A 24,013-nucleotide genomic window follows, 5' to 3' on the forward strand; every position below is an offset into this window, starting at 1 on the left:
AGTGTTGAGCTGTGACACTCAAAGGGACATATCAAAGGAGGGTTACTGATGGTATGTTATGAGCTGGTAAACCTTATTCACCCTTGTTGGATTATTCAAGACATCGTTAGTCTAGAGATGAGTACATTTACCATCAAGACCGTACCTGTCATACCAGTTTCATCGGTTACCTCAACGGTTAAAATAGTCTTTCAACAAAAGCTTCAAACAAAAAATGCCGTGATAGTGACACCACTCAACTACTGCATGTCAACATTCAACAACAATAAAACAGTTTAGACACAAATTATGACAAACTTTTCATCCACTTTACTCGGCAACAGGGAGTTCTTCAGCTTTGGTGCAGTCCCTATAAACGTACCAAAAAGGTCAGTATTCTACTCACTGGCAGTTCTGATTGAATACCGGACTACGATTCGTGGATATATGTACTCACTTGGCAATGTGACCAGTTTCTTGACATTTGTAACATTTCTTTGAAGCAAGGATAGCAGCCTCATCTCTAGGAGCGAGACAGTCTCTGGCAAGATGGTTTTCACCGTTGCATCGGCTATGCGAAGAACGATAAGCGGATAACTCAACTTCTAATGTTGTAAACAAACTTACTAGCATTTAACAGGGGTACCATCAGCGTTTTGAGGAGGTGGTCTAGGTCTGGAGTTGTATCCACCGTTGAAACCACCTCGTCCTCGGTAACCACCACCGAATCCAGGAGCTCGGCATTCTCTGGCAATGTGACCTAATCGAGAACATGGGAGTATCAGTTCATGTTTATGGTCCTTATCTGGATATGTTGAAGAAGGTGAAATAAGAGGTAACTGGAAATGACTGAATGATGGGTACACCGAAACTTACCACCTCGTCCACATTTGTAACATTGTTTGCCTTGACCGTTGAAGTTACCTCTCATGGATGGACAGTCAGATTTAACGTGACCTAAACAGTCATGAAGGATCATCAGCGAATATTTCAAAGAGATCAAATAAGGTGTAAAGGGCGCAATCAGGTACAAAAATTGTGAGAGGTGAGGTGACAATTGAACAAAGGAAATGTTACTCACCTACACCACCACAAGCGTAACATTGCTTGCCGTCAGTAGATCTAGGTTGAGGACAAGCGGTTGATTCGTGACCTGGTTCTCTGCATTTCGGTAGATTGTCAGATTCGGCGAGATGGAAGAAGCACTGTACATTCAAAGAACTTGCCTGCAGTTGTAACAGAGTCTACCGGGAGCTTGACAGTTCTCGGCAATGTGACCAACTGAAAAACCATATTTATCATGTTAGATGGATATAGACGAGAATGGATAGATACACACGGTTTCCACATCTGTAGGTTACGGGTATAAATATCAATATTTTGCTCATGCGACATGGATTATTGGCTTTCATCTCATTGAAAGGGATAAGTAGCTTACTTGAAACAACCTTGTCTTGAACCTGGGACGGTAGCAGCTCCACCTCGTTGACCGCTATTGAATTGGTTTGTCTAAATCAGTATCAAGAAGATGCATGAAAGGGTTCTTGAACAAGTACATACAACATAATGACTCTATAGACGTAAATACATAATTTTCAATCAGCCGCTTGACTTCCCCATCTCACTTGCCCTTTATATGCTGTGTGATACTCACGTTTTTTGACTGAAGAATCTACACTACTACTGTTAACAAGTAAAGAACAACTAAACAAGACCCTCCACGAATCTTTCTTCCCTTCTAAGAGTTGTTTTTGGTCTTTATAAGAAGAGCTTGGATAAAAGAGAAATAATTGAAAAAGGGAAAAAATGTCCCAACTTTATTATCGTGAGCCTATCCTATCTTGGGGAAACTCAAGAATCAACGGGATTTTCGTAGCAGTTTATTTGTTTCCGGCTCTTCTTCGAAGCGCTTGTCTCCGCTTCACTCTAGATTGATCCCTAGCTTATCAACTTTCCAACAAGTCCACATCATCTCAACTAATCGCGCTAATACACATGTCGAGCTCGTGATTTTCGAAGGAAGTTTCTTTCAGGGTTCACATTACAATATAAACGCCTAAATTGAGCTAAGATCAATTCTCAGTGTATCTATGCTTAGATGCGCAGTTTAAGGGCTAAAGAGGTGTTTGCGGATGTGTGAAACTTCGTCACCATCAGATAATCTTTGTATACAACATTTCGCTTCGTTTCAGGTTTTCTGTCCTTTACGTTCACATAATTTGCTACACATATTAGTTTACAGGATGTTTACTTCACCACCCTCGAAACATAGAATGATGCAAGAACTATACAGCGACTTACTTGGGTGCGAAAATGGAGATTATACTCGTTGAGGGGATAGTAGCAATGTTTGAAAAATCCTCATTCTTTGCGATAGATCTGTAAGTTGATCGGTCTCCGGTCTCAAGCAACTATGGAGGCGGTGGCGGGGTGGATACATCCGGAACCGTGCGGACTTGGCTCTTTGAATGTCGTTTCCATAGAGAGAGACAAAATGTAAACAAGAAATTTATCGCATTGATCACCAACGTCATTCCTACCATTCAGGATAAAATACAAGTTGATGGATTTGATTGGTACTAAAAGGCGCTAAAAATGGTTATTTAACTGTTTCTATCCTTTGTTCTCAAGGCTTTTGTATTTTACACATACATAAATCCCTTCATTTCTTTGCCCCTTCTTGTCTGCCCTAATCTAGCGGTCTGATCTTTTACTTTATGGTAGTCTTGTTTTGACGACTACGCGTTTCTTATGTATTTTGTGATTTCTTCATTTTTCAGCACAGCATAGAATTCTAACGAATAAATACTTAGACTATCAATCTCAATCTTTCCTTTCTTCTTTTTCTCTTTTCACTCAGTATAATCCTTTTATCATAACCCTAAATACTAACAACACTTACACTCTCTATTTGAATTTTGTTCAATTATAATCATATATTATCAGCGCACTTTGCACTTTACACTTTACACCTTGACTTAACCAAAAAAATAAAAATAACAAATTAGACAAAATGAAATTCGCTGCTACCGCCGTTTCTACTTTCGCCATCATTGGTGCTGCCGTTGCTCAACAAACTTCAGGTGATATCACCGTCAACTCTCCTGTGAGTGCTAGCTTTATTGAAATTGATAGATATTTTCGAACGCTATAGACGTTGAATAGCTAACTGATGATAATTATACGCATATCTCCTCCTTTTATCGCATTGATCGCTTTTCGAATATCTTACCAACTCTGTTATATATGATACCACTTCACTCTTGACACATTTCCTTCCAATCGATAGGCTTCTCTTGTCCAATGTCGTAAGTCTTGAAGGCCGATTTTTTTGCAATGGCACGGAGGGCTAATATGGGTGTTTCTCTTTATAGAACCTGCCGCTCTTTCATGGTCAGGTGGTTCAGCTCCTTACATTGTGTGAGTAGCATTGTTTTAATGCCGTATCTCATTTCAGCGGCATGTTATCTTGAGCAACTGTCATACTGCGAATCTCCGCGGATGAGTTTCTTTCTATGTGATCCGCAGCTAATCAATCACGACCTATCTCTTCACAGTGCCGTTATTCCAGGTGGTCAACCATCAGCTGCTGCTCTTAAAACCATTTCTGATGCCGAAAACGGTAACTCAGTTACATGGACCGTAGACGTTGCTGCCATTACTGAAGTAACCATCAAATTAACCGATTCTAAAGGTGAGCCACTACTCTATAGCATTTCTGCATAGAGTACTAACTAACAAATGATTGACGTCCAAACCAGGTGCTATCCAATACTCTTCCCCTGTCACTATCCAATCCGGTTCCGATTCATGTTTGAACGGTGCTGCTTCCGGTTCTTCCGCCGCTGCTTCTGGTACCTCAGCTGCTGCTTCTGGTGCTTCATCAGCTAGTGGTGCCGCTGCTTCTGGTACCTCATCTGCCGCCTCAGGTGCTTCTTCAGCTACCAGTGCTGCTGCCTCAGGAGCTTCAGCTGCCTCAGGCTCAGCCGCTTCAGGTGCTTCAAAAGTCACTTCCACCGCAACTGCTGCTACCTCGTAAGTTATCAAGTTCACCGTGAAGCTTTTTGTATTTGCTAATTTGACTTCTTTATCTATCTTAGAACCGTTAAAGCTTCAGGTTCATCTGCTGCTTCAGGTGCTTCAGGTTCTGCTTCGTGAGTCTTCGGCCTATTCATCACACGTTATATTATTATCCATTTGATTGTTTTACTGATGAACAATTACCTATCACTCAAACAGAGGTTCAGCCGCTTCTGGTTCAGCCTCAGCCTCAGCTGCAGCTGGTGCCTCATCAGGTGCTCTACAAAACGGTGTCATTGCCGTACCAGCAGTTGTATTCGCTGCTCTCGGTGCAGTCGCTGCTCTTTTCTAAATCAACTAAATTCATTTCATATCAACTTTTGATTTAGTTCCTTATTTAGAAAATTTAATTAAATATATAGTCATATCATATCATATTGAATTATAGAATATAGATATTTCTTTTATTTCCCAGCATTTAACGATATAAATAGACCCAGCATTGGATAGATCATGATTATACGACTTTTTTTTACCTTATTCACTTATATATCATATCTTATGGACATTATAAATTCCCGATTGTTTTTCTCTTCTTCTGTATATGCACGTTTTTGATTAAAAGTCACATGAATTTAATCAAGCGATAACGATCATTAAGCTCGCAGATGATAATTTTGTGCAGATAGTTAGAAAATACCATTTTACATTTGATACATTGATGAGGATGACTCGGCGATCTATTATCTATTTATATCATAAAGTGTCATACTCAGACACCATATTCTTCCCTTAAAGCCTTTTTCCTAACTTCCAATAAAACACCTTCCATTTCTCTCTGATTTGGTAATACAGGGAATTGTAATGATTTTGGATCTAACATTGATAAGAAAGACAATGCTTTTGATTGTTGATTTTTCATAATTTCATCGATCGATTGTGCGGGTAATACAGGTATTTCAGTTCCATTTGTAGTTTTGTCGTCGTTCGTCAATTCAGATTTCGATTTCTTCGAAGTTTCACCCTCTATCTGGTCATCTGCGTTTATCTCTGAAGTGGCTTCCTGGGTTGTGGATGCTTTTCTCTTAGTAGACGATGATGATGTTGAAGTGAGTGTAGCTACTGGGGCAGATGTCGAAGATGATGCAATAGGATAAGCAGGTAGATCGCCTGCTGATTCTACGTTCAACATTTTCGCTGATGCTGCAGCTGCTTCTTCCCATTCTACGTGGAAAGAAAATCATAAACAGGCATCAGCTTCATTCCGAGCATGTTATGACAGTTGTACAAGAGGTTTGACGGAGAGATTGTCATCTAAGCCAAACTAAGGTGGCGTATACATATGTAAGAGATTAGAAATTGAACTTACCCTGCTTTGATAATTCTTCTTCTTCTTCAATCAATTTTGAATCCATTTCATCTTCATCACCGTAATAAGATGGACCTTGATGTCTGAACATTTGGAATGATGCATTTCTTGCTGATTCTTCTGTTGCTTGAGTTGCTACAGAAATAATATTGTATATGAATAAGATAAAATCTTATAAAATTTAAAACCAGAAAGTCTAGGAAGAAAATACCAAATAAACTTACCTCCTTTTTCGAATAATTCTTTTACACCAGGTAATTCTTTAGCTCTACCGAAATATCTATTATAATTGTTATATATTAGCATAAATTCTACTTCTTTTTTTTCTTTTTTCCGGACCCAAATATACGTTTAATCTAAATATCTTTCAGCCACGATATAAGTGAAAAAGTTTATTACTCACTTGTATCCTCTTGTACCAGGAACTTCTCTACCTTGATCATCAGTCATTGAAACATTTCCTCTTTTATAATTTGCACCACCTAAATTAACAATTTGATTTTCCCAATGTCTTTTTTCTCTAAATAATGAATTAATCTCATCGTTTAAATCACGAATTTCATAATCACCCAAAGATACTATATAGCAAATAGCAAAAAGAATCATGAAATCAATCAAGAGTCAGTTTGGAAATCACTTCGTCAGATCAATTAACCCTTTTTGTTATGTTCATATAGCTTCTACTTCATTCTTGGTATTGTCTTTGAAGTTGAAGTCATTGATAACGAACTTACCATCTTGAATTTTTCCAACTTTCCTATTAATATCTCTCATGATATCACCTCTCCATCTTTCACATTCTCTTAAACTTGATACACTTGATGCCATTCTAGGTCTTCTATCACCTTTTATACGATTTCCCATACCCATTTCTTGAGCTTGTTGTTCACGAAATCTATATAACATAGATTGTGCTTTTTCTTGATTACGAGACATCTTGAATTAAGGCTGTATTTTGTTTGACCAACGAGGGAGGTATAGAGAATAGTATTATTGAGAACACCAATTTCAGTTCAAAGGAAATACCAAAAGTCTTTAATGTCTACAAATCAAAGAATAAATATAAGTTATAGATATCAACTTGACGAGTACGAGTACTTAGGTGATCGTATAGTTACGGTAGCATACTCGTTCGTTCGAAAACGGTACCTTACGTAAGGATTCTTGTGCAATTATCTAACAGAATTTTCCACTTATCATCTGCTATCACTTCTTCAAAACTCAGCACGAATGCAAAAGTGCTTAGACATACGCTGGTACATATTTCACAGTGACAGAACAATAATGCGAAATGCATAAATATGATATATGTAATATGAACAAAGGAATTTTGTTATTTTTCTTTCTATCTGCCTCGTTTCCTCTTTTCCCCCTACCTCCACCCTTACGAGTATAACCGTTTCAATATTCTATTCTTCTTCATCAGAATCTTGTTCTTCGAGGAACTATAAGGAAAAGTGAAAGTTGGCAAAGTGCAATAAGGCATAATATAGCAGTGGACCGAGGAGATGGAGATCAAGGAGTAACCTGACTCACCTTGACTAAAGCTTCAGTGGCTTTTAAGAAATGTTGTTTTCCATTTGGTTTAGCACCTTTTTGATGCCAGTAAATAATAGCTTGATCAGACACTACATCAGCATTGTAAAAGATTTTAAGAATCTGTACAAATGATTTGATGATTCTTGTATCTGTATGACAGTATATTTGTACTGAGTTGATCAAGTTAACTTGGGCTTTAGCTGTACTTGAGAATGGCTCGAAGATTGGTGCGTATTTCTATATGAAGCAAATATGATTAAAATAATTAGCGGACCAAGGAATAACCTAAAAGAGTTACTCACAGTGACATGTTGTACTACAAAGGCATCAATTTGATCGGCTCTAGCACCCATATCGACAGTTCTCATCAAGCCTTGCCATACCCAATCAACTAAATCAGCCTCGGGAACAGGTTTCTCAGCTTGTTGAGTTTTAAGTGATTCAATGATCTGTTGGAAATGTAATTAGCATTTGTCCGTCGAAATAAAAATTGTTTCGTATCAAGACCTACTTGTTCATTAGAGTCCTCGTCGTTGATCATTCGTTCAACGGATTGAATAGTTTCTTCTTTAACTTCACCTAAAGCTAATTTAGCATACCAATCTACGATAGATTGTAAACCGGCTTGTTTGAAATGATCATTCAAATGTTGTTTATCTCTAATTTGTAAAGGGAATAAATTTAAAATATCTTTTAATCCTGATCTTTTAACTGAAGAAGCAAATTGATCAATAGTCTGTTTTTGTAAACAAGCTTTTGCAAATTGAGTGAAAAAATTTAAACCAATTTGATCTTTTACAACATGTTCTTTTGTTAAAGATTGTAAACATTTTGAACCAATTTGTAAGTCAACAACTAATAAAGCTGTAGCTTCAGCTAATTTATTTCTATCTTCAATTTTCCATTTTGGTAAATAACCTAATAAATCAGGTAAGAAATTTTCTTCCAAAGGTTTTTGTAAATATTTATATCTTTGAATAACTCTTTTTAAAACTTCAATCATTCCTTTAACACCAACATTTTTACTCCATGTACCATCATCTTCTTCTTCATCATCTTTTAATATATAAATAGGTGATTTTTTATCATCTAAATATGATCCACCAGGTTGTAATAATCCACCAACAAATAAAATTTCAAATAATTGTTCGTAATATCTTAAAAATTCTAATGTACTTCCAGCTGTGACTAATTTACTAACTAATGAATCAGTTGTATAAGGTGTTGGAATAAGGGCGAGGTGTAAGAGAAGTGCGTCACGGAAGCCTACAAAAAGACATCATACAGTCAGCATCACCATTTCAAATCTCTATACAATAGTCTCATCAAACCCACCTTCAGGTTCAAATTTAGCAGTTGCTTTAGCTTGACCCTTTCTCTGTTTAATCCTCACCCCTGTTAAAGAGGGTTTTTTATCTTGGGCGCTTGCAGAGGCATTACCCGATGGGGTGGAAGAGGTTGGCGTGTGAGACATACAATGGGTTCTTTTCAAGTGAAAGGAAACGAGTGATTTTCCTTCTTTATAGAGTCTGAGTTTTAAGAGGGAAAAGGTAGAATAAGAGGAAAGATTAGATATGATGTGAGCCTTATGATAACGATGATGATGCAACCAGTCGTATGAGCAGTGTAGTGGATAAGGACAATAGAGCGCGACAGATGTGATAACCGATGAATGGATGGAAATGCCACAACATATTGTTAGCTGTATGACCGACCGGCGTTAATTAGCTAAAACCACCCTCCATGTGGCAAGACGTCATGCTATAATATTAATATATTTTATATTCTCTTCCCTAGAAATTCCTATTCCTACATGGTGTCTCACTGTAAATTCGCAAAGCGATTTTCTAGACTTTTTAGGCAATCCTACACGGAGATTGCATAGAGCTCATATATACGACCGTAAGAGAAACGGAAGAAAGAGGAGATTTTATAGATAATTTAGTGGAGTGAACATGCTTATTGATAGCTGGAATTATGAGGCACACTACCTACGCTATAAGGAAGGGAAATGCAAAGCAAAAGATACCTTAGCCTTTACAAAGGACCCATCATTTTAGGTTTTTTCTCACAAAAGCAGAAACCCTTTTAGAATCATCATGAAATTGATTCCAGTTATTCTCTTTACATGTCAGAGAAAAGGGAGAGGTTAAGCCGGTTGTTCTAGCCTTAAGGTATTCAATGAAAAGCAGAACATCGAATAATGTTAGGGTTCGTGGGAATCTGTCCAAAATGATTTACTCTTCTTCTGTGATCTCTAAGTCTTTACCTCTTTCAACACCCATTTTATTTTATATCTTGGAAAACGCCAATGCCGGTGCCCGAGATCCGAGAAAAACAAAAATGCCAAAACGGCAGAGATAATGCATGCATATTGAATATGATGTAGTTATACAGACGCAGAACCAAGAAAGTCATACTTCATACTCCCACTGAGTAAAGGATCTTCATCAAGTAATAAGTCTCAGTAGGGGAAGATAGGGAAGGGAAAAAGAGAAACATGTAAAAAAAGGGAAATTAAAACTGTATCCATCCGAAGTAAAAGCAGAGAAAAAAAGAATTTTACCACTTTTTCTATTTGACCTGATCTGCCGTCATCTGTCCCATCATACATATTTCATCGTCGTTCCACATTTCGTACTGTAACTACTACTCAACTGTACAGTTAATAATACCATATCATTGGAATTCCAATAATAATTCTCCTTTATTCCATTTTTACTTGATTCTTCCTTTTTTGCGATTATCATCAAATTTAAAGCATCATTAACTTAACAAAAACATCATCAATTCAATCCAATACATTCCTCATTTCTACACTGTACACTAGATTATCGTACTTTATCGTTAGCGCATCCATACCACGTTAACAACGCTTTGATCGCCATCAACAGTACCCTTATACACACTTTTTTTTGGTACCGTCGCCGTTCCGAGTCCGAAAATACCGAAATCAATCATCTTATCTACCTTTGAACTAATAGTTTCATTAATCAAATCAAATCAAATCAATCAAAGGAACTTGCCAATCACTCTGGATCATTCGTAATCAACAGCTATCACCTACTGCCTTTGGCTCGCTAAACATATTTTCAAAAAGCTTCATTGTAGTCACTATCAGATCTGTTAGAACAATCATTGGTGGGGAAAGGAGGGATTTCATATATCTAGACTCTTCAACCCACCGTTCCCATCAAGAGAATTGGATTGATCGGCGTCGCATTAACAAGTTTTTCTAAGAATATTCCATCAAAGGCGAATTACCTTCTCGTTTACTTTTCCACCTTAATACTCTACACTTCTTTTTCACCTATATCCCTCATTTCCCACGATCTTGTTTAAACCACCAAATTACCGAACCATCTCGTAAGGCGAATACCTTCGAGAGATATATAAGCAAATACCCACCTCATCGAACCACAAATCACCTCTTTTTTCACTGTCATCAATAAAATCAATAAAACCAACATGGCAATCCTTAATTCACTACTGAATGGCTCTACCGGACCAACTCCAGTCAATGGTCAGGTTAAACCATACCCTTTCTTCGCTCAACCACCTAAAAAAGCATTAGCTGCAAAAACAGATGAAGACTTGATAAGGCAACTCAGAGAAGCTGTTATTACACCTACATCCCAAGATGTCAAACAACCTCAGGTCCTAGCGAGAACTGATCAAGGGTAAGTTCAAGATTTGTAAACACGAGAAATATCAGAATTGGTGTCTTACCATTCGACCTATAGTTTCGAAGCTGCTTCAGCAATTTTCAACGGAGCAGTAAAAACACATGCTATAGGGCTCGTTAAACCTATAACTGCCCAGGATGTTAGCAGGTAAGTCGATTTTCCGACTATCAGCTCAATCGGGCTCAACAGAAGTTTACCTATCCTTTCAATGAATAGAACAATTATATTCTGTCGAGAACATGATCTGGAAATAAGTGTAAAGGCTGGTGGTAATGGAGTTCATGGATGGAGTGTGAGTTGCATCTTAATCTTGCAACTGACAACTAACAAGCCTAAGGGAAATTACTGATTCGATAATTGTAGGTTGCGGGACACATTATTCTTGATCTATCCCTTATGACCGATGTCACAATATCTCTTCCTAATCCTTCACCACCCACTTTACAAGAATCATTTGAAAAACTCCAACTGCGAAGAGATTCAGGTGCTACCGATTCTACAGAAGAATATAGACGACCTTCTTTAGCTTCAACGCATGCTGAATCATCCGATGCTGGTACTACAAAACGTTCAGCTTCCGATGATCACATGATTGATGGTACAGATGGTGATGGTGCTAGAAGAAAAGGTAAAGTTGATGGAGATAGATCAGGACCATATAGTCCAATGGATAGAATAGATGAAATCGCCCTAGATCACAGTGGTATTGGGGATGGATCAAGGTCCAGTAGTGCAGCGATGGATGAGGATAAAAGTGGCAGTGGCAGTCGTAGTGGAAGTGGGACAAGAAGTGGAAGTGGAACAAGAAGTGGAAGTGGAAGCAGAAGTGATTCATATGGTGATGGTAAAGAATCAACACCAGCAACTTCTTTATCAGGTACTTCTGAGTTTACAAGATCACCAAAATCACCAATCACGGAAGATGGTTATATATTACCACAACCTGGAAGTAGATTCTCATTCTCTTCTAACGCAAGTTCAATCACTCCACCCGAAGCTGGACCATCTGCAAGACCAGGACCAAGGGTAACGTATGTCAACCCATCACAGACACCTACATCATCGTTTCCATTCGTTTCCACTTCTTTCGGAGCAAATTCATCTACATCTTCATCTTACTCGACTAGTTTTCATCCTACTTTTGCATCCGGTCCAACACCTCAATTGGCCTTAAATACTCATCCTGATCCACCGCCTTATACATTAGTCACATTTGGTGCCGGCGTTAATTCGAAAGCCTTGGATGCAGCCACAGCAGCTTCACCGTATGGTGCTTTCCATGTACCCACTTCTGCTTTCCCTGTAGGTTCAGGACAGTTTTTATCAGGTGGATTTGGATTTATAGGTAGAAAGCATGGTTTAGCAATGGATAATTTAGTAGAAGTTGAAATGGTTTTGGCAGATGGTAGAATCGTTTGGTTAGGTCAAGGCGGTCAAAGAGGTGGTGATTGGAAAGATGATGAAGATCCTGAAGAAGTCTGGTGGGCTGTTAGAGGTGCAGGTGCTATTCTTGGTGTTGTTACTAGATTTAGAGCGAAAGCGTACTATTTACCCAGTGTTTATGCCGGTAATCTAATCTAGTGAGTTGATCCTTTGCTACTATATTTTTATTGTAACGTATTGTAACATAATTGACTTTATATGATAATCTTTAGCTTATTTGATAGAGAGAAGACACCATCGCTATTACGACATATACGAGATTGTGTAAAAGGATCACCCAGAACATTGTATACAAATATTATCATGACTGCTGGACCACCTGGAGCACCTGCGATTGTTGTTTTCCAACTGTGTTTTTCAGGTGCAAGAGCTGAAGGTGAAATGTATGTTCAAGCTATAAGTGCGTGGGAAGGTGGTAGATCTTTATTCCAAGATTTCAGCGAGAGGAAATTTGAAAGACAACAATTAGCTGTTGAAGAGATTCTTAAAGGCGGTACAGGTAGAAAATGGTCAGTCCCTCATCTTACAGCACCATGCTATGTGATTTAATGCTGATGAATCGATTTTGTTGATATCAGGTTTATCAAAAGTGATATGCTTAAATCATTGACTGATGAAGTAATCGATCAAACTTGTGCAAGATTCCATTCGGTACCTGATGGATGTAGTAAGTCTAGTGCAATCCTTTCTTGCTGATTCGAACATCTGGTTCAACTAAATCATTGTCTTGTGCTTTCTCAGCTTGGTTATTCGAATATACTGGTGGAGGAGCTATAGCCGATGTTAAAGATTCTTGTTTCCCTCCATCACATCGTGAATCAGCATTTACAGTGGCAGCTTTACATCAATGGTCACATAGTGAAACACCGATTGAAGATACTAGATGTGTTACAACGGCTGAAGAATGGATCAATGAAGTCATACATCCTAATTCACCTGGTGGACCATTACCTTGTGTGAGTGGATGTTGCTTCTGGCTAACCTATTTTAACGTGACTTTGAGCTGATAATTATATCGAATAGTTCCTACAATCATCATTATCATCATCAGTATCAGCAGTATATGGAGAATCTTTTCCTAGATTAAGAAGTTTGAAGAAAAAATTAGATCCAACCAATTTCTTTTGTCATTCAATGTGGCCACAAAATAAATCACAAGAAGATGGTATTGATGGATTTGGTGAAGATATAAAAGAAGGTAAAATTTTAGGTATATCAGATCACCAAATTGATAAAGATGGTTTTATGAATGAAAGAGATTTAAAAAATATAAAACAAAAAGATTTAAATAATAGGAAAAATAGTATTCAACCAGAAGAAATGCTACAAGAAGGAGAAGGAGAAGGAATATATAGTAAAGATATTAAAGGTAAATCAAAAGCATAAAAGGATAAAAGCGTAAATGATGCTCAAAACCTATAAAAGTCGAAGAAGAAGGAAGTGAATTCATACATAAACATAACATCATTATCTTCATACTATATTTATTGTAATTATATTTTACTTGTTCAAGTGTGCATAGCATAACAACTCTTTTTATTTCGGTATGCAGAAAATACCAAGTCACGTTAAATCATTTTATAGTATAGCTATTCCGAAACAAACTTTGTCTAATTATTGATGAAATCCACTTTATATAAGCTATACAATACCAACAGGGATTGCATGTCAATCGATTGAAAAAATCTATTTAGTGCTCATTCGATATCAAGTGAAATTAACGTTATTTGGCGTTAAAAACAATCAAAATTCATTTTGCATAAAGAATTAAAGAATATAAATCAATTTACATATAAGGTTTTTATCATGAAAGGAATATCAAAGGGGTATATGAAAAGAAAATCATCTGATTAAGCGTATCGTCGTTGTCTTCATCTACTATTTGATAGAATGTATGACAAAACTAAAGTGGGGGTATATATGATGATGAATAATAGTAGTAGTAGCATGTAATAAGAGATTCGTCAAATGTCACAAATGTCTCTTCGACAAAAGAAGATCTTCTGTGTGAATGTATGTATGAAAGAATAATATGCAGGGATATGTCTAATATTGAATGAGAGGTTTCGGTTGTAAGGGTTGAAGGATGTTAAATGTCGAGTTTATAGATTATTTGGATAATTATTGTGATTGTAACGGCTGTTTACTTTGACACTTTGACACTTTGATACTTTGATGACATGTCGATCAAGTAATTTAGGACCAAACCTACAGTAATAACAAATTATAGAATTTAGTCATCTGCTAATATAGAAGTAAACAAAACAATATCAACTTACCTTAAGTAAACTATCCCAACTACCTGTACATAAAGCAACACCATCACCTGAAACTCCCATACAAGAAATTCTATTTTCATGACCTGCTAAAACACCAATTCTTTCACCTTTTAATGTATCCCAAACATTACAGTTATAGTCGTCATAACCAGCAAATAACACTCTACCTGAGATGGAGAATGCGACTGAAGTTATACCACATAATATATTATCATGGGCATATGTATTTAACTCTCTATCTGCACGTAAATCAAATAATTTACATGTCGCATCATCTGATCCTGTTGCAAATGCGTCGCCGTTAGGGAAGAATCTATTTTGAATTACAAGTATCAGTAAAGTCAAATTTCGTGTCAATCTATGAATCATGGAATTACGATGGTCAACTCACTGAACAGCATTGATATCTGATTCATGACCTGTAAATGTTTGTACAGCTTTACCAGTTCTAATATCCCATACTTTCGCTGTAGCATCACAAGCACCAGATACGAAAAGGTTGGCATTTGGTGCAAGAGAAATACTAATTCGATGTATCAGCTTTTCATTTCTTAGGTTATTGGAAATCCCAAGAACTCACCTCATTACATCACCAGTATGATCATTAAATTCCATTGTTCTTACACCTTGTTCTATATCCCATAACATACAAGTCATATCACCTGAACTTGTTACAATTTGTCTATCATTTATAAAACGACAACAACTTAAATAACCTGAATGTGCTGATAATTCTCTTGCTACTTTAACTTGACCACCACCTGCACCACCAGCCGGTGCACTACCACCACCTCTTAAAGAATAAATTGAACAGATATTATCTAAACCACCACAAGCAACAAAATTTCCTGAAGGTGCGTATGAACATGTCATAACCCAACTTGACCTCAATGGAATAGCATGTACTTTGTTTGTTGTATAAGCATCCCAAACAATCAATTTACCATCTTGTGATGCCGAAACTAAATGTCTTTTATCTGCTGCCCAATGCAAAGCGTATATTTTTGCCAAATGTCCTTTCAACGTCCGTCGTACTTTCAATGTCATACGTGGTAAAGGAGGTGTATCATTTGCCATCGCTCGTACTGTTGTTCAGCAAAGAAAAAGTCAGTTAATCATAGATGGTAAACACAAATTCACTCTTCCTACACCACCCGTACCTGTGCGTAATCATGACAACAATTGATAGTTGTCATGGTACGTCTTCATTTCTACTTCTCTTGATCAACTTTCTCTCCATTACATCATTGTATTCTATCCTTGATCATCCATTACCCCCCTATCACAACTAGAAGAAGTTACTCACAACTGGTATCAGCAGTTTGATCTTTTGCCGCTCGGATCTTATCTTTCAACGCATCTGCTTCCCTACGTGCTGCTGAGATTTTCTCTTGTATTTCTGCTGATGACATGGCGATAAAAGTATTATGGCAGGAGATGGAAAAGGTGAAAGTGGTTTTGGTTGATTTGATGGCAGGAAAGTTAAGGGAAGTGAAGTCGAAGATGGAAGATGTCTATAAATCTGGTTGTGAGGATATTAGCTATATATCTGTTTCAGTAGGAATCACGAGTCCTCGAGAGTGGATGACAGAATGAATTGATACTAACCTGCTTATTTGTTTATTTATTATATTGATTCTATTTGGTCTATACCTTATTGCAGACAAAGCAATAAAGGTTTTATTGAGATTGATCGAAGAGATTTATATGAAAATTTGTTTTATTAGTGATTCCAGTTGAATAGATGTTGAAGGATTTTTTGACGGAATTGAACCTAAGCAAATGAACCAAAGACCTGTGCTTGAAATTTGGATTGTTACTTGATAGGGATCTGAGTGATAGATGGTTGAAGGTAAGAGGTCAATGCGTTGTTGTCAGGATAAATCACTTGGACTAGTTATCGAAATGTGGAGGTTCTTGATTTCCACTAAGATATTTCAGGAAGGTCTATTCCAGTGATTTGGTCGTGAATCGAGATAGATGATATGCAATCCCGCTGTGTTACTGTAGCTAACGGGAATGAAGAGATTGCGAAGTTGAAGCAGAAATGCTAAGACGAGACGCATCACGTTAGCTATTTGTCTACCCAAGTGAAAGGTCGGTATCGTCCTGCGTGCCGCCAAAAGACTCACAAGAATGGGGTAAGATAAGATTGTCAAGTTCGTGTGTATATCTTGACACTATCTAAAATCCAAGCTCTAGCCGTTGGTGAACGATTCTGTTGGGCGTTAAGAATAGAGTATATCCCGTTTCCCGTTATTCTCGTATCACTTTCTCAGTTATCTAAACCGCCTGTAGGATGACACCACCTGTTACTTCCAGTTGGACTCTTCTGACTCTTGCAGGTCAAGAACCAAGGTCAACGCGTTCTTACTTCTTAACAATGGTCGTAGTGAAGTAAAGTGGTATGTGATTGATGGTACCTTAACTTCTTCGAGAGATAAAATGAAATTCAGATGATTATGATGTTACTACTAAGATGTTCGGACACAAACGACTAATATGTTTCACATTTATCAGCTAATCAATGTATACGAACATCGAGAATGATGAACATGCGTTTCTTGTACTTACCGCAACTAGACTATCCAGCTTATGCATCCACCCTTTACAATCAATCCTCTACGAGAGTCTATGAGAGTAGTTCTCTAATTGTACGCTACTCAGATTTTTGATAGGATGGTGCACACTGAAGGTCCGTGCTATGTAGTTGTATGAATTATGTGGTTTGTGCTTTATATATTGTGCTTTGAATTAGTTACTTGACTAGTTGGCTGGTTCAACTTTGAATCCGGATATGTTGATTTCTGCTTCCTTTGACCTTCTATCTAAAATATCCTACGTTGCTTCTAACGTCCAAAGTGCTATCTTAACCTCAAGCTGTCTATGATAGTAGTGAGATGGATGTATTATAGATATGAAATATTGTCAATGACCTGTCAATGCAATATCAAAAGCATACAAAAAAAAGGAACAATACCGAGCTGATCAAGGTTAGAAGTGGTGGTAACGGTTAGGAGGATTTATTTTATTGCCTATTTGCTTAATTGTTAATTGCCTATTGTATTGGGAAATTAAAGCTACTTTAAACCCTGAATGCTTCCAGATTAGTGTGTGGTTCTTCCACCTTGTCGGTTGTTTACCCTGGTTCCTTGTCGACTATTTTATCCTTAGCTTGCCAAAACATTTCCTCATATACACATCGTTCTGGTAAAGGAGACTGATATGCATTTCGCGCTATATCGTTATGAACTTCAAGAGTATAGTCATATGTTACCCAGTCATGCTTGTCATTAACGGTCCAGGAATAATAGGTCCATTTCATCAATACCATTTGAACTATTTCAGCACACAGGTAGTGAATAAAAATGCATCAGTGATCTCAGAGTACGGTTTTGGCTGTGGTCAGCTCTTGTCAGAGACTGATTATGGCGCTGCACGCGTCTATGCCTTTGTCATATCAAACCTGATTTAATAAAAAGCGGTATTCGGTATACTGTATTTTCTGTAATGTCGTGTATGCTTTGGACAGGAATTCGGTAAAATGCAGATCATTCATCAGCCTAGTAGGGTAGAAGGTCTTATGGCTGTTCTTTGGATTATAAAGCTGAGTTGTTTGATGTCTGTCGATCATCTTTAAAAATATGGAACATAATGAACGGTATCAAAATTTTGAGTAGTTCAATTAACGTAAAAGAGCTGAGCATTATATTTTTGGTGACGAAAATAGAAGATTTACAATTTTAGAGTTAAATATATCTTGAGGTGATCGATTAGCTGTGATTATCGATTACGAGTTATGGCTGAACGTTATTGTAACCTTACATTCAAAAAGTCTTTATGATATTAGAACAATACGGTGATTGCGAAATCTATTCAGGTTCGCAATTTGACAAAACTTCATCTTTACTTGGCTAGACCGTAGGATAAAGTATTCTAACTTTCGACTTTCCCATTTTTGCGGTCTATTCTCAGTCAATGGGAATCGATGTCGACATGCGTATTGGGGGATACATCAATAACGATGAATGGTAGAGTCAGCTTTTTCTTTACCACGAGTGTTGTCAGAGAAATCACAGAATCTTTTAAAGCTACATATCATGCATAGAAGTTATCACGCTCGTTCCTCATCTATCTATACTACCACAATGCCTATGAAGGTTATATGCCTACAAAATCAATCAAAGCATTTTTGATCTCTTCACCTACGCCTTTACCTATAAATACAACTTTTCCGTTGTTATCATCAGACGTTCCAGCTTGATTCGAAATATCAGGCAGTTCTTTTAATTCAAACAGATCAGCGACACCTTGTAAGACATATTCTCTACCATCTTCCAGTAGAATATAACCTTTTGATCTAAGTATTTCAGGCGAAGGTGATTTTGAAGGTAGTATCTTAGATTCCCATAATAACGATTCTAAAAATTCATTTAATCTCAGATATTGTTCTTGGTTCAACAGGGGTAACGGTATTAAAACTGTTTTTATTCCATTTGTATGAGATTCTGTTTTGATGTGTGATGGATGTGAACATTCTTCACCATCATGCTTATGTTCATTCACGTGATCATCATCTTGTTGTTGAGCAGATGTAATTGCTGTAGGATCTGAAAATGCTCTCAAGTTGAATAAATCAGATAAAGGCATTCGGGAATGCGTTGTGTGGTGCACTTTTAGAGTAGGATTGATTGTACTAATAAACACGGTCAGCTTGCTATGTGAAGGAAAGAACCAATAGGTCTATATAATTTTCCGTCTATGAAATGATACATACCGTATAGTCGATTCAACCTCTTTCATCTGGTCTTTTGTGACCAAGTCGAGCTTGTTCAGCAGTATCACATCTGCACATGCTACTTGCCTGTAATGATAACAGCATTATATTAGTGTTTAGAACTCAAGTACCATTCTGAAGTACAAAACATAACTCGGTGCACGAGATTCACTTACTTCTGGCACTCGTTGATCTCGTCCCCATCCCTTTGTTCAGCAAGTTGCTATAGCATTACCAGGATCACATCACATGAGCTATTATATCGAATTTGTGGCAATTATATGACATGCTGACTCACTTTTTGGACATTCCTGCTATCTACTACACAGACCACTCCATCAAGGATCAAATCGCCCATTTCTTCGTTTGCCCAGAATGATCGGACGATCGGACCTGCACAATGTCGAGCACGGCTGTGTCAGTGAACGAAAACGCGACAATTAAATAACTCGGACACGATTAATCGTTTACTCACCTGGATCAGCAACACCAGTCAATTCTACCATAACCCAATCTATACCTCCCGGGGCATTAGCTACCATCTCTTCGATTGCTGCTATCCCCATATCTTTAAAAGAACAACATAAACATCCATTAGGTAAAGATAAAAATTCGGTTGTCGTTTGTTGGGAATTTGGGTCAGATAATGTTAATGATTTGGCTATAATGACAAGAAAAAGGTTAATGCATATTATGGGACTACAGAGCAGTTTGAGTTTAAGCTAGTACTGCTAGGGGTCTTTCAAGGGAGATCTGACTAGAAGATTCAAATGAGAAATCGCTGAACGTACCTTCGATATCTGTTGTATCGCCGAAATCTGAAATTTCGTGCTTATTATCAGCAGACTGTCTGAAAGTTGACGGTCTTCTATATCATGCAATAATCAAACAACGCACCATTCATACAGACAGCTATCTTATATCCATGTTCTTCTTTCAGTATGTAGTCTAACAAGGTCGATTTACCAGCACCTAAATATCCCGTCAATAGCGTTAAAGGTATTTTAGGTCTATCATATTGATCTTTAGAAGAAGTTGATGGTCCTGCTTCTGGTTCTGGTGAGGAGACCTCCAGTAATCTGAGCTCTCGGTAAGCAGCTGAATGAGACGGTTGTACTCTCAGAATATGTGCACTCACCGAGGTGGTTCTTCGTCCTCCATCATGTATAGATTGGCTCGCCGTGAGTATTATATTGAAAAGAAAATGTTGAAAATGTTGAATGAACATCCTCCACTTTTGGCGAAGCTACTCTATGGTACAATCTTACGGTTTATCCGGCCGAAGTCAACCGTCTAAGCCCGAAATTTCAATATAAAAAACCCCTTAATCTCGAAATTCGACTTTTTGGGTAAACCCATTACAGCAGATCTGTATATCCTACCTGAGTCGAGAGCTGGTATTGTATATACAAAGCGGATAGACTGTTTATCTTTCAACATATATACCGATTGATATCTACTTTATCTTCGTCCTCCTCCAAAGATAATCTAATCAAGGTCAACATCTGTCAAAATGGCTTCAGCTATCAAAAGAACCGCTCTCAAATTGGGTATGATCCCTGCTGATGGTATCGGTAAAGAGGTTTTACCTGTAAGTGTTGAATTTTGGAGTTGCTATAATCCTCTATTTCTGTATAAGCGCGTATAAAAGCCTTGAATCCCTTTGGGAATCTCGCTAGAGCACCTTTGTCAATATGCCTGTTATTCTTCTCTCATCCTTATCTTATCGTTATCTATATCTCGAGATTGTAGACGTTGATCGAACATTGGCTGACTACTATGACTACCAATGATTTCAGGCCGCTCAAAGAGTTTTAGAAGCTTTAGGATCATCTATACCAAAAACAACATTTATACCATTACAAGCAGGATGGGAAGAATTTCAAAGAAATGGAAAAGCTTTACCTGAAGAAACAATTAAAATTTTAAAAGAAGAATGTGATGCAGCAATGTTTGGATCAGTTTCATCACCTTCACATAAAGTTGAAGGATATTCTTCACCTATAGTAGCATTAAGAAAACATTTAGATTTATATGCAAATGTTAGACCAGTATCATCAGTTAAAATTCCAAATCAATCTTCATATCATCAATGTGATATGGTAATTGTTAGAGAAAATACTGAATGTTTATATATTAAAAAAGAAGAAATTAAAACAAATTCAGATGGATCAAAAATTGCTTTAGCAACAAGACAAATTACTTCAACAGCTTCTTCAAGAATAGGTAAAATGGCTTTTGAAATTGCTTTAAGAAGAGGTAAAGAAAGAGAACAAGCTAAATCTCAAGGTAAATCTGTTTGGTGGAATGGTCAACCAAAAGTCACTATAGTACATAAATCAAATGTATTAAGTATAACAGATGGTTTATTTAGAGAATCTGTAAGATCAGTTAAAGAATCTACGAATAGATATGATTCAATTAAAATGGAAGAACAATTAGTTGATTCAATGGTTTACAGAATGTTCAGAGAACCTGAGTGAGTTTAACATTTCCTATATATCATATCACGTATTTTAGGGACGTTTGCCTAACTTGCCCGCGTGTCAAATAGGATTTTCGATGTAGCTGTAGCTCCTAACCTTTACGGTGATATCATCTCGTGAGCATTTTATTTTTTATAAAAATTCTGGACGAGGTTTGACTAATATTGTATCTGTTTCAGTGACGGTGCCGCTGCTCTTGTCGGTTCATTAGGTTTAGTACCATCTATCAACGCGGGTGACAACTTCGTTATGGGTGAACCGTGAGTGGATTTACTTGGTCTCCTAATCATCTCATAACCTATTGTGATTTGGCATTCGGGTATATGCGAGATAAAGCTAATAACGAACAATTTAAATAGTGTTCACGGTTCAGCTCCTGATATTGAAGGTCAAAACATTGCTAACCCAATAGCATCAATTCGGTCAGTGTGAAAGAGGCCAAAGTGATCTGAATCGCAGCTAAGCTAAAATATATCTCTTAGATCCGCTGCTCTCCTTTTATCTTCATTAGGATACGTTGAACCAGCATCAAGAATCAACGCAGCTGTAGACGCAGTTTTAGAAGAAGGTCAATATCTTACACCTGATTTAGGTGGTAAATCATCTACCACTGATGTAACTGAAGCTATCCTGAAGAGACTTTAACATGTTAGAATGTTGTTAAAAGTTTACAATCACTCGAATACAATTTTGTGCAAATGACTGTTTGGATTGGCTAGACTAGGATATGAATTATTTGACTCTTTAGAGACGGAAGTGAACTCAGTAGATGCACCATAATCGCAGTATGCATACAACACATAAGACTCGTGACTATAGCTGAAATTTATGCTCCAAAGCTGAAATAAATCTAATTCTCCTTCGGTATCACTATCCATCCAACATTATCTTTTAAATCTTGAAAGGGAAGTTTAAAATCTGCGCCTTTCTTCACATCAAACAAAGTCACTCTATACAGTATAAGTTGATTAAAGTTATCAGTTTGTTTTTGTTGATCAACCAGCTAAGAAAAAGAATTTGAAACCATACAAATTACTTACATCTCGTCATTGTCATGACCTAATACAGCATACCATGTATCTGATGTTATTGAGTCTTTGATTTTATCAGTAGGATTTGAAACTGATTTAATACACATATAGTAGTTCTCTGGTACTTTCGAAATTGGTTCCCCTACTCCAGATATAGATTAGTAAAGTCAAAGAAGTCTCCCAGTACAGGCGTGCACTACTGTATGCTATGTTTCGTCGTACAAGTACTGAATTCTCTTAAAAATGTGTTTGATCTATCAACGTTACTTACATAGTTCAGTTTGCCAATCTTGTTTTTTCCTATCAATTTTACTCTCAATAAGATGTTTACCTGTAATCATTAACCAAGCTTCTAAAGGTCCACCTTGTTTTTTGAATCCATCAGATTTTATATGACTATCACCTCCAGTTTGCATAGCTGCATATTCTAAAGCTGCTATCCACCTAAAGTATATCCAAATGAGGTATTATCAACAATTGATCGACATGATATTGAGATTCATTAAAGGCAATGTAGAAATATAGGATCAATCAACCACAAGCAACTTACCAATGATCATTCGATCCACTGAATTTATCTGTTACATCAGTGAATTTAACAGATTGTTTTTGAGGTTCAGGTGCAACGCCATCTTTTTCAGCCGTGTTGATACCTTTAATACTATATAAACTGATTATGACAGATTCAATCTTTTCAGTTCCTGGTTTTTCCTCTAACGTGAATATATCTTGTATTATTGAAGATCCTTTGGTATTGGCTATTGCCGCCGCTCCTGTCAAGAACCAATCGTCTTCGAGACCATCTAAATTTGTAGGTTATCAAAGATAAGAGGATTAAAGTTAGTTATAGCCAGAAATCAGCGTTGTAATCAAATATCACAGCAGGCATTTCGACCGTCCACATTTGGAAAGTCGTCAGTGAAACACATACCTTTCTTGATATCTTCGGGTTTAGGTCCATCAGGTCCCCACAACGGTCTACCTTCATCTCGCCTTGAAAGTGGTTCGTTTCTACGGTTTACGTTCGTGTCAATTGGTGATGCTGTACAGCATTGAGCTATCAAGCTACAAATGCTGAAGACTAGAAAAGGGGGCTAAGTGAATAACCTGAATACATAGCAGTCAGAGTGCCACTAAAAACTTACATATAGCGAGGATGGTAAAAAATCTAAACATGCTGTAGAATCTCTACCAGAGAGGTTATATTTATCTTAAATTCGCGAGAAAGAATTGAAAGTAGTAGATTGAAAGAAATGGATTGGTAAATGAGAGAAAAACAAGAAAGATCTGGAAAAGTATAATGCTGTTAGGATGGCGTTAAGCATTGAATGATTTTACCGGCACTTATTCTTGTCAGTCTCAATTAGATACCTCCTTTCATTTTTCAAAGGTTGATTGTCCTTG

General features: G+C 37.2%; 9 protein-coding genes across 9 annotated transcripts; 3 read left to right on the forward strand and 6 right to left on the reverse strand.

Annotated features, from left to right (window-relative positions):
- Positions 1 to 309: 309 nt before the first annotated feature.
- On the reverse strand, positions 310 to 1,544 carry L201_003386 (uncharacterized protein; the record flags this gene model as incomplete). Its single annotated transcript, XM_066219141.1, has 9 exons — positions 310 to 349; positions 437 to 550; positions 607 to 739; positions 856 to 936; positions 1,061 to 1,140; positions 1,206 to 1,260; positions 1,319 to 1,329; positions 1,418 to 1,471; positions 1,540 to 1,544. The coding sequence occupies 9 exons, from the start codon at positions 1,542 to 1,544 to the stop codon at positions 310 to 312; spliced, it is 573 nt and encodes a 190-aa protein (XP_066075238.1).
- A 1,448-nt stretch (positions 1,545 to 2,992) lies between these two features.
- Positions 2,993 to 4,351, forward strand: L201_003387 (uncharacterized protein; the record flags this gene model as incomplete). The annotated part of the gene is made up of 7 exons (XM_066219142.1): positions 2,993 to 3,085; positions 3,269 to 3,287; positions 3,354 to 3,399; positions 3,537 to 3,673; positions 3,741 to 4,014; positions 4,080 to 4,133; positions 4,219 to 4,351. 7 exons carry the CDS (start codon positions 2,993 to 2,995, stop codon positions 4,349 to 4,351), a joined length of 756 nt encoding a protein of 251 aa, XP_066075239.1.
- Positions 4,352 to 4,771: 420 nt separating this feature from the next.
- On the reverse strand, positions 4,772 to 6,304 carry L201_003388 (uncharacterized protein; the record flags this gene model as incomplete). Its single annotated transcript, XM_066219143.1, has 5 exons — positions 4,772 to 5,223; positions 5,369 to 5,503; positions 5,593 to 5,648; positions 5,772 to 5,946; positions 6,103 to 6,304. 5 exons carry the CDS (start codon positions 6,302 to 6,304, stop codon positions 4,772 to 4,774), a joined length of 1,020 nt encoding a protein of 339 aa, XP_066075240.1.
- Positions 6,305 to 6,777: 473 nt separating this feature from the next.
- L201_003389 (uncharacterized protein) lies at positions 6,778 to 8,381 on the reverse strand (the record flags this gene model as incomplete). The annotated part of the gene is made up of 5 exons (XM_066219144.1): positions 6,778 to 6,813; positions 6,905 to 7,144; positions 7,210 to 7,356; positions 7,419 to 8,173; positions 8,243 to 8,381. The coding sequence occupies 5 exons, from the start codon at positions 8,379 to 8,381 to the stop codon at positions 6,778 to 6,780; spliced, it is 1,317 nt and encodes a 438-aa protein (XP_066075241.1).
- Positions 8,382 to 10,375: 1,994 nt separating this feature from the next.
- Positions 10,376 to 13,422, forward strand: L201_003390 (uncharacterized protein; the record flags this gene model as incomplete). Its single annotated transcript, XM_066219145.1, has 8 exons — positions 10,376 to 10,587; positions 10,651 to 10,740; positions 10,810 to 10,885; positions 10,957 to 12,173; positions 12,249 to 12,545; positions 12,615 to 12,703; positions 12,778 to 12,992; positions 13,060 to 13,422. The coding sequence occupies 8 exons, from the start codon at positions 10,376 to 10,378 to the stop codon at positions 13,420 to 13,422; spliced, it is 2,559 nt and encodes an 852-aa protein (XP_066075242.1).
- Positions 13,423 to 14,232: 810 nt separating this feature from the next.
- L201_003391 (uncharacterized protein) lies at positions 14,233 to 15,727 on the reverse strand (the record flags this gene model as incomplete). The annotated part of the gene is made up of 5 exons (XM_066219146.1): positions 14,233 to 14,244; positions 14,316 to 14,628; positions 14,707 to 14,838; positions 14,896 to 15,400; positions 15,622 to 15,727. The coding sequence occupies 5 exons, from the start codon at positions 15,725 to 15,727 to the stop codon at positions 14,233 to 14,235; spliced, it is 1,068 nt and encodes a 355-aa protein (XP_066075243.1).
- Positions 15,728 to 18,476: 2,749 nt separating this feature from the next.
- L201_003392 (uncharacterized protein) lies at positions 18,477 to 20,253 on the reverse strand (the record flags this gene model as incomplete). The annotated part of the gene is made up of 8 exons (XM_066219147.1): positions 18,477 to 19,011; positions 19,093 to 19,179; positions 19,269 to 19,315; positions 19,391 to 19,485; positions 19,568 to 19,753; positions 19,884 to 19,910; positions 19,990 to 20,171; positions 20,231 to 20,253. The coding sequence occupies 8 exons, from the start codon at positions 20,251 to 20,253 to the stop codon at positions 18,477 to 18,479; spliced, it is 1,182 nt and encodes a 393-aa protein (XP_066075244.1).
- Positions 20,254 to 20,605: 352 nt separating this feature from the next.
- L201_003393 (uncharacterized protein) lies at positions 20,606 to 22,223 on the forward strand (the record flags this gene model as incomplete). Its single annotated transcript, XM_066219148.1, has 6 exons — positions 20,606 to 20,683; positions 20,892 to 21,571; positions 21,647 to 21,694; positions 21,758 to 21,838; positions 21,938 to 22,000; positions 22,061 to 22,223. 6 exons carry the CDS (start codon positions 20,606 to 20,608, stop codon positions 22,221 to 22,223), a joined length of 1,113 nt encoding a protein of 370 aa, XP_066075245.1.
- Positions 22,224 to 22,428: 205 nt separating this feature from the next.
- Positions 22,429 to 23,785, reverse strand: L201_003394 (uncharacterized protein; the record flags this gene model as incomplete). The annotated part of the gene is made up of 6 exons (XM_066219149.1): positions 22,429 to 22,528; positions 22,619 to 22,751; positions 22,881 to 23,053; positions 23,160 to 23,412; positions 23,541 to 23,651; positions 23,755 to 23,785. 6 exons carry the CDS (start codon positions 23,783 to 23,785, stop codon positions 22,429 to 22,431), a joined length of 801 nt encoding a protein of 266 aa, XP_066075246.1.
- Positions 23,786 to 24,013: the final 228 nt, after the last annotated feature.

Source organism: Kwoniella dendrophila, chromosome 4, assembly GCF_036810415.1.
Source record: "Kwoniella dendrophila CBS 6074 chromosome 4, complete sequence".
Classification (NCBI taxonomy): domain Eukaryota; kingdom Fungi; phylum Basidiomycota; class Tremellomycetes; order Tremellales; family Cryptococcaceae; genus Kwoniella; species Kwoniella dendrophila.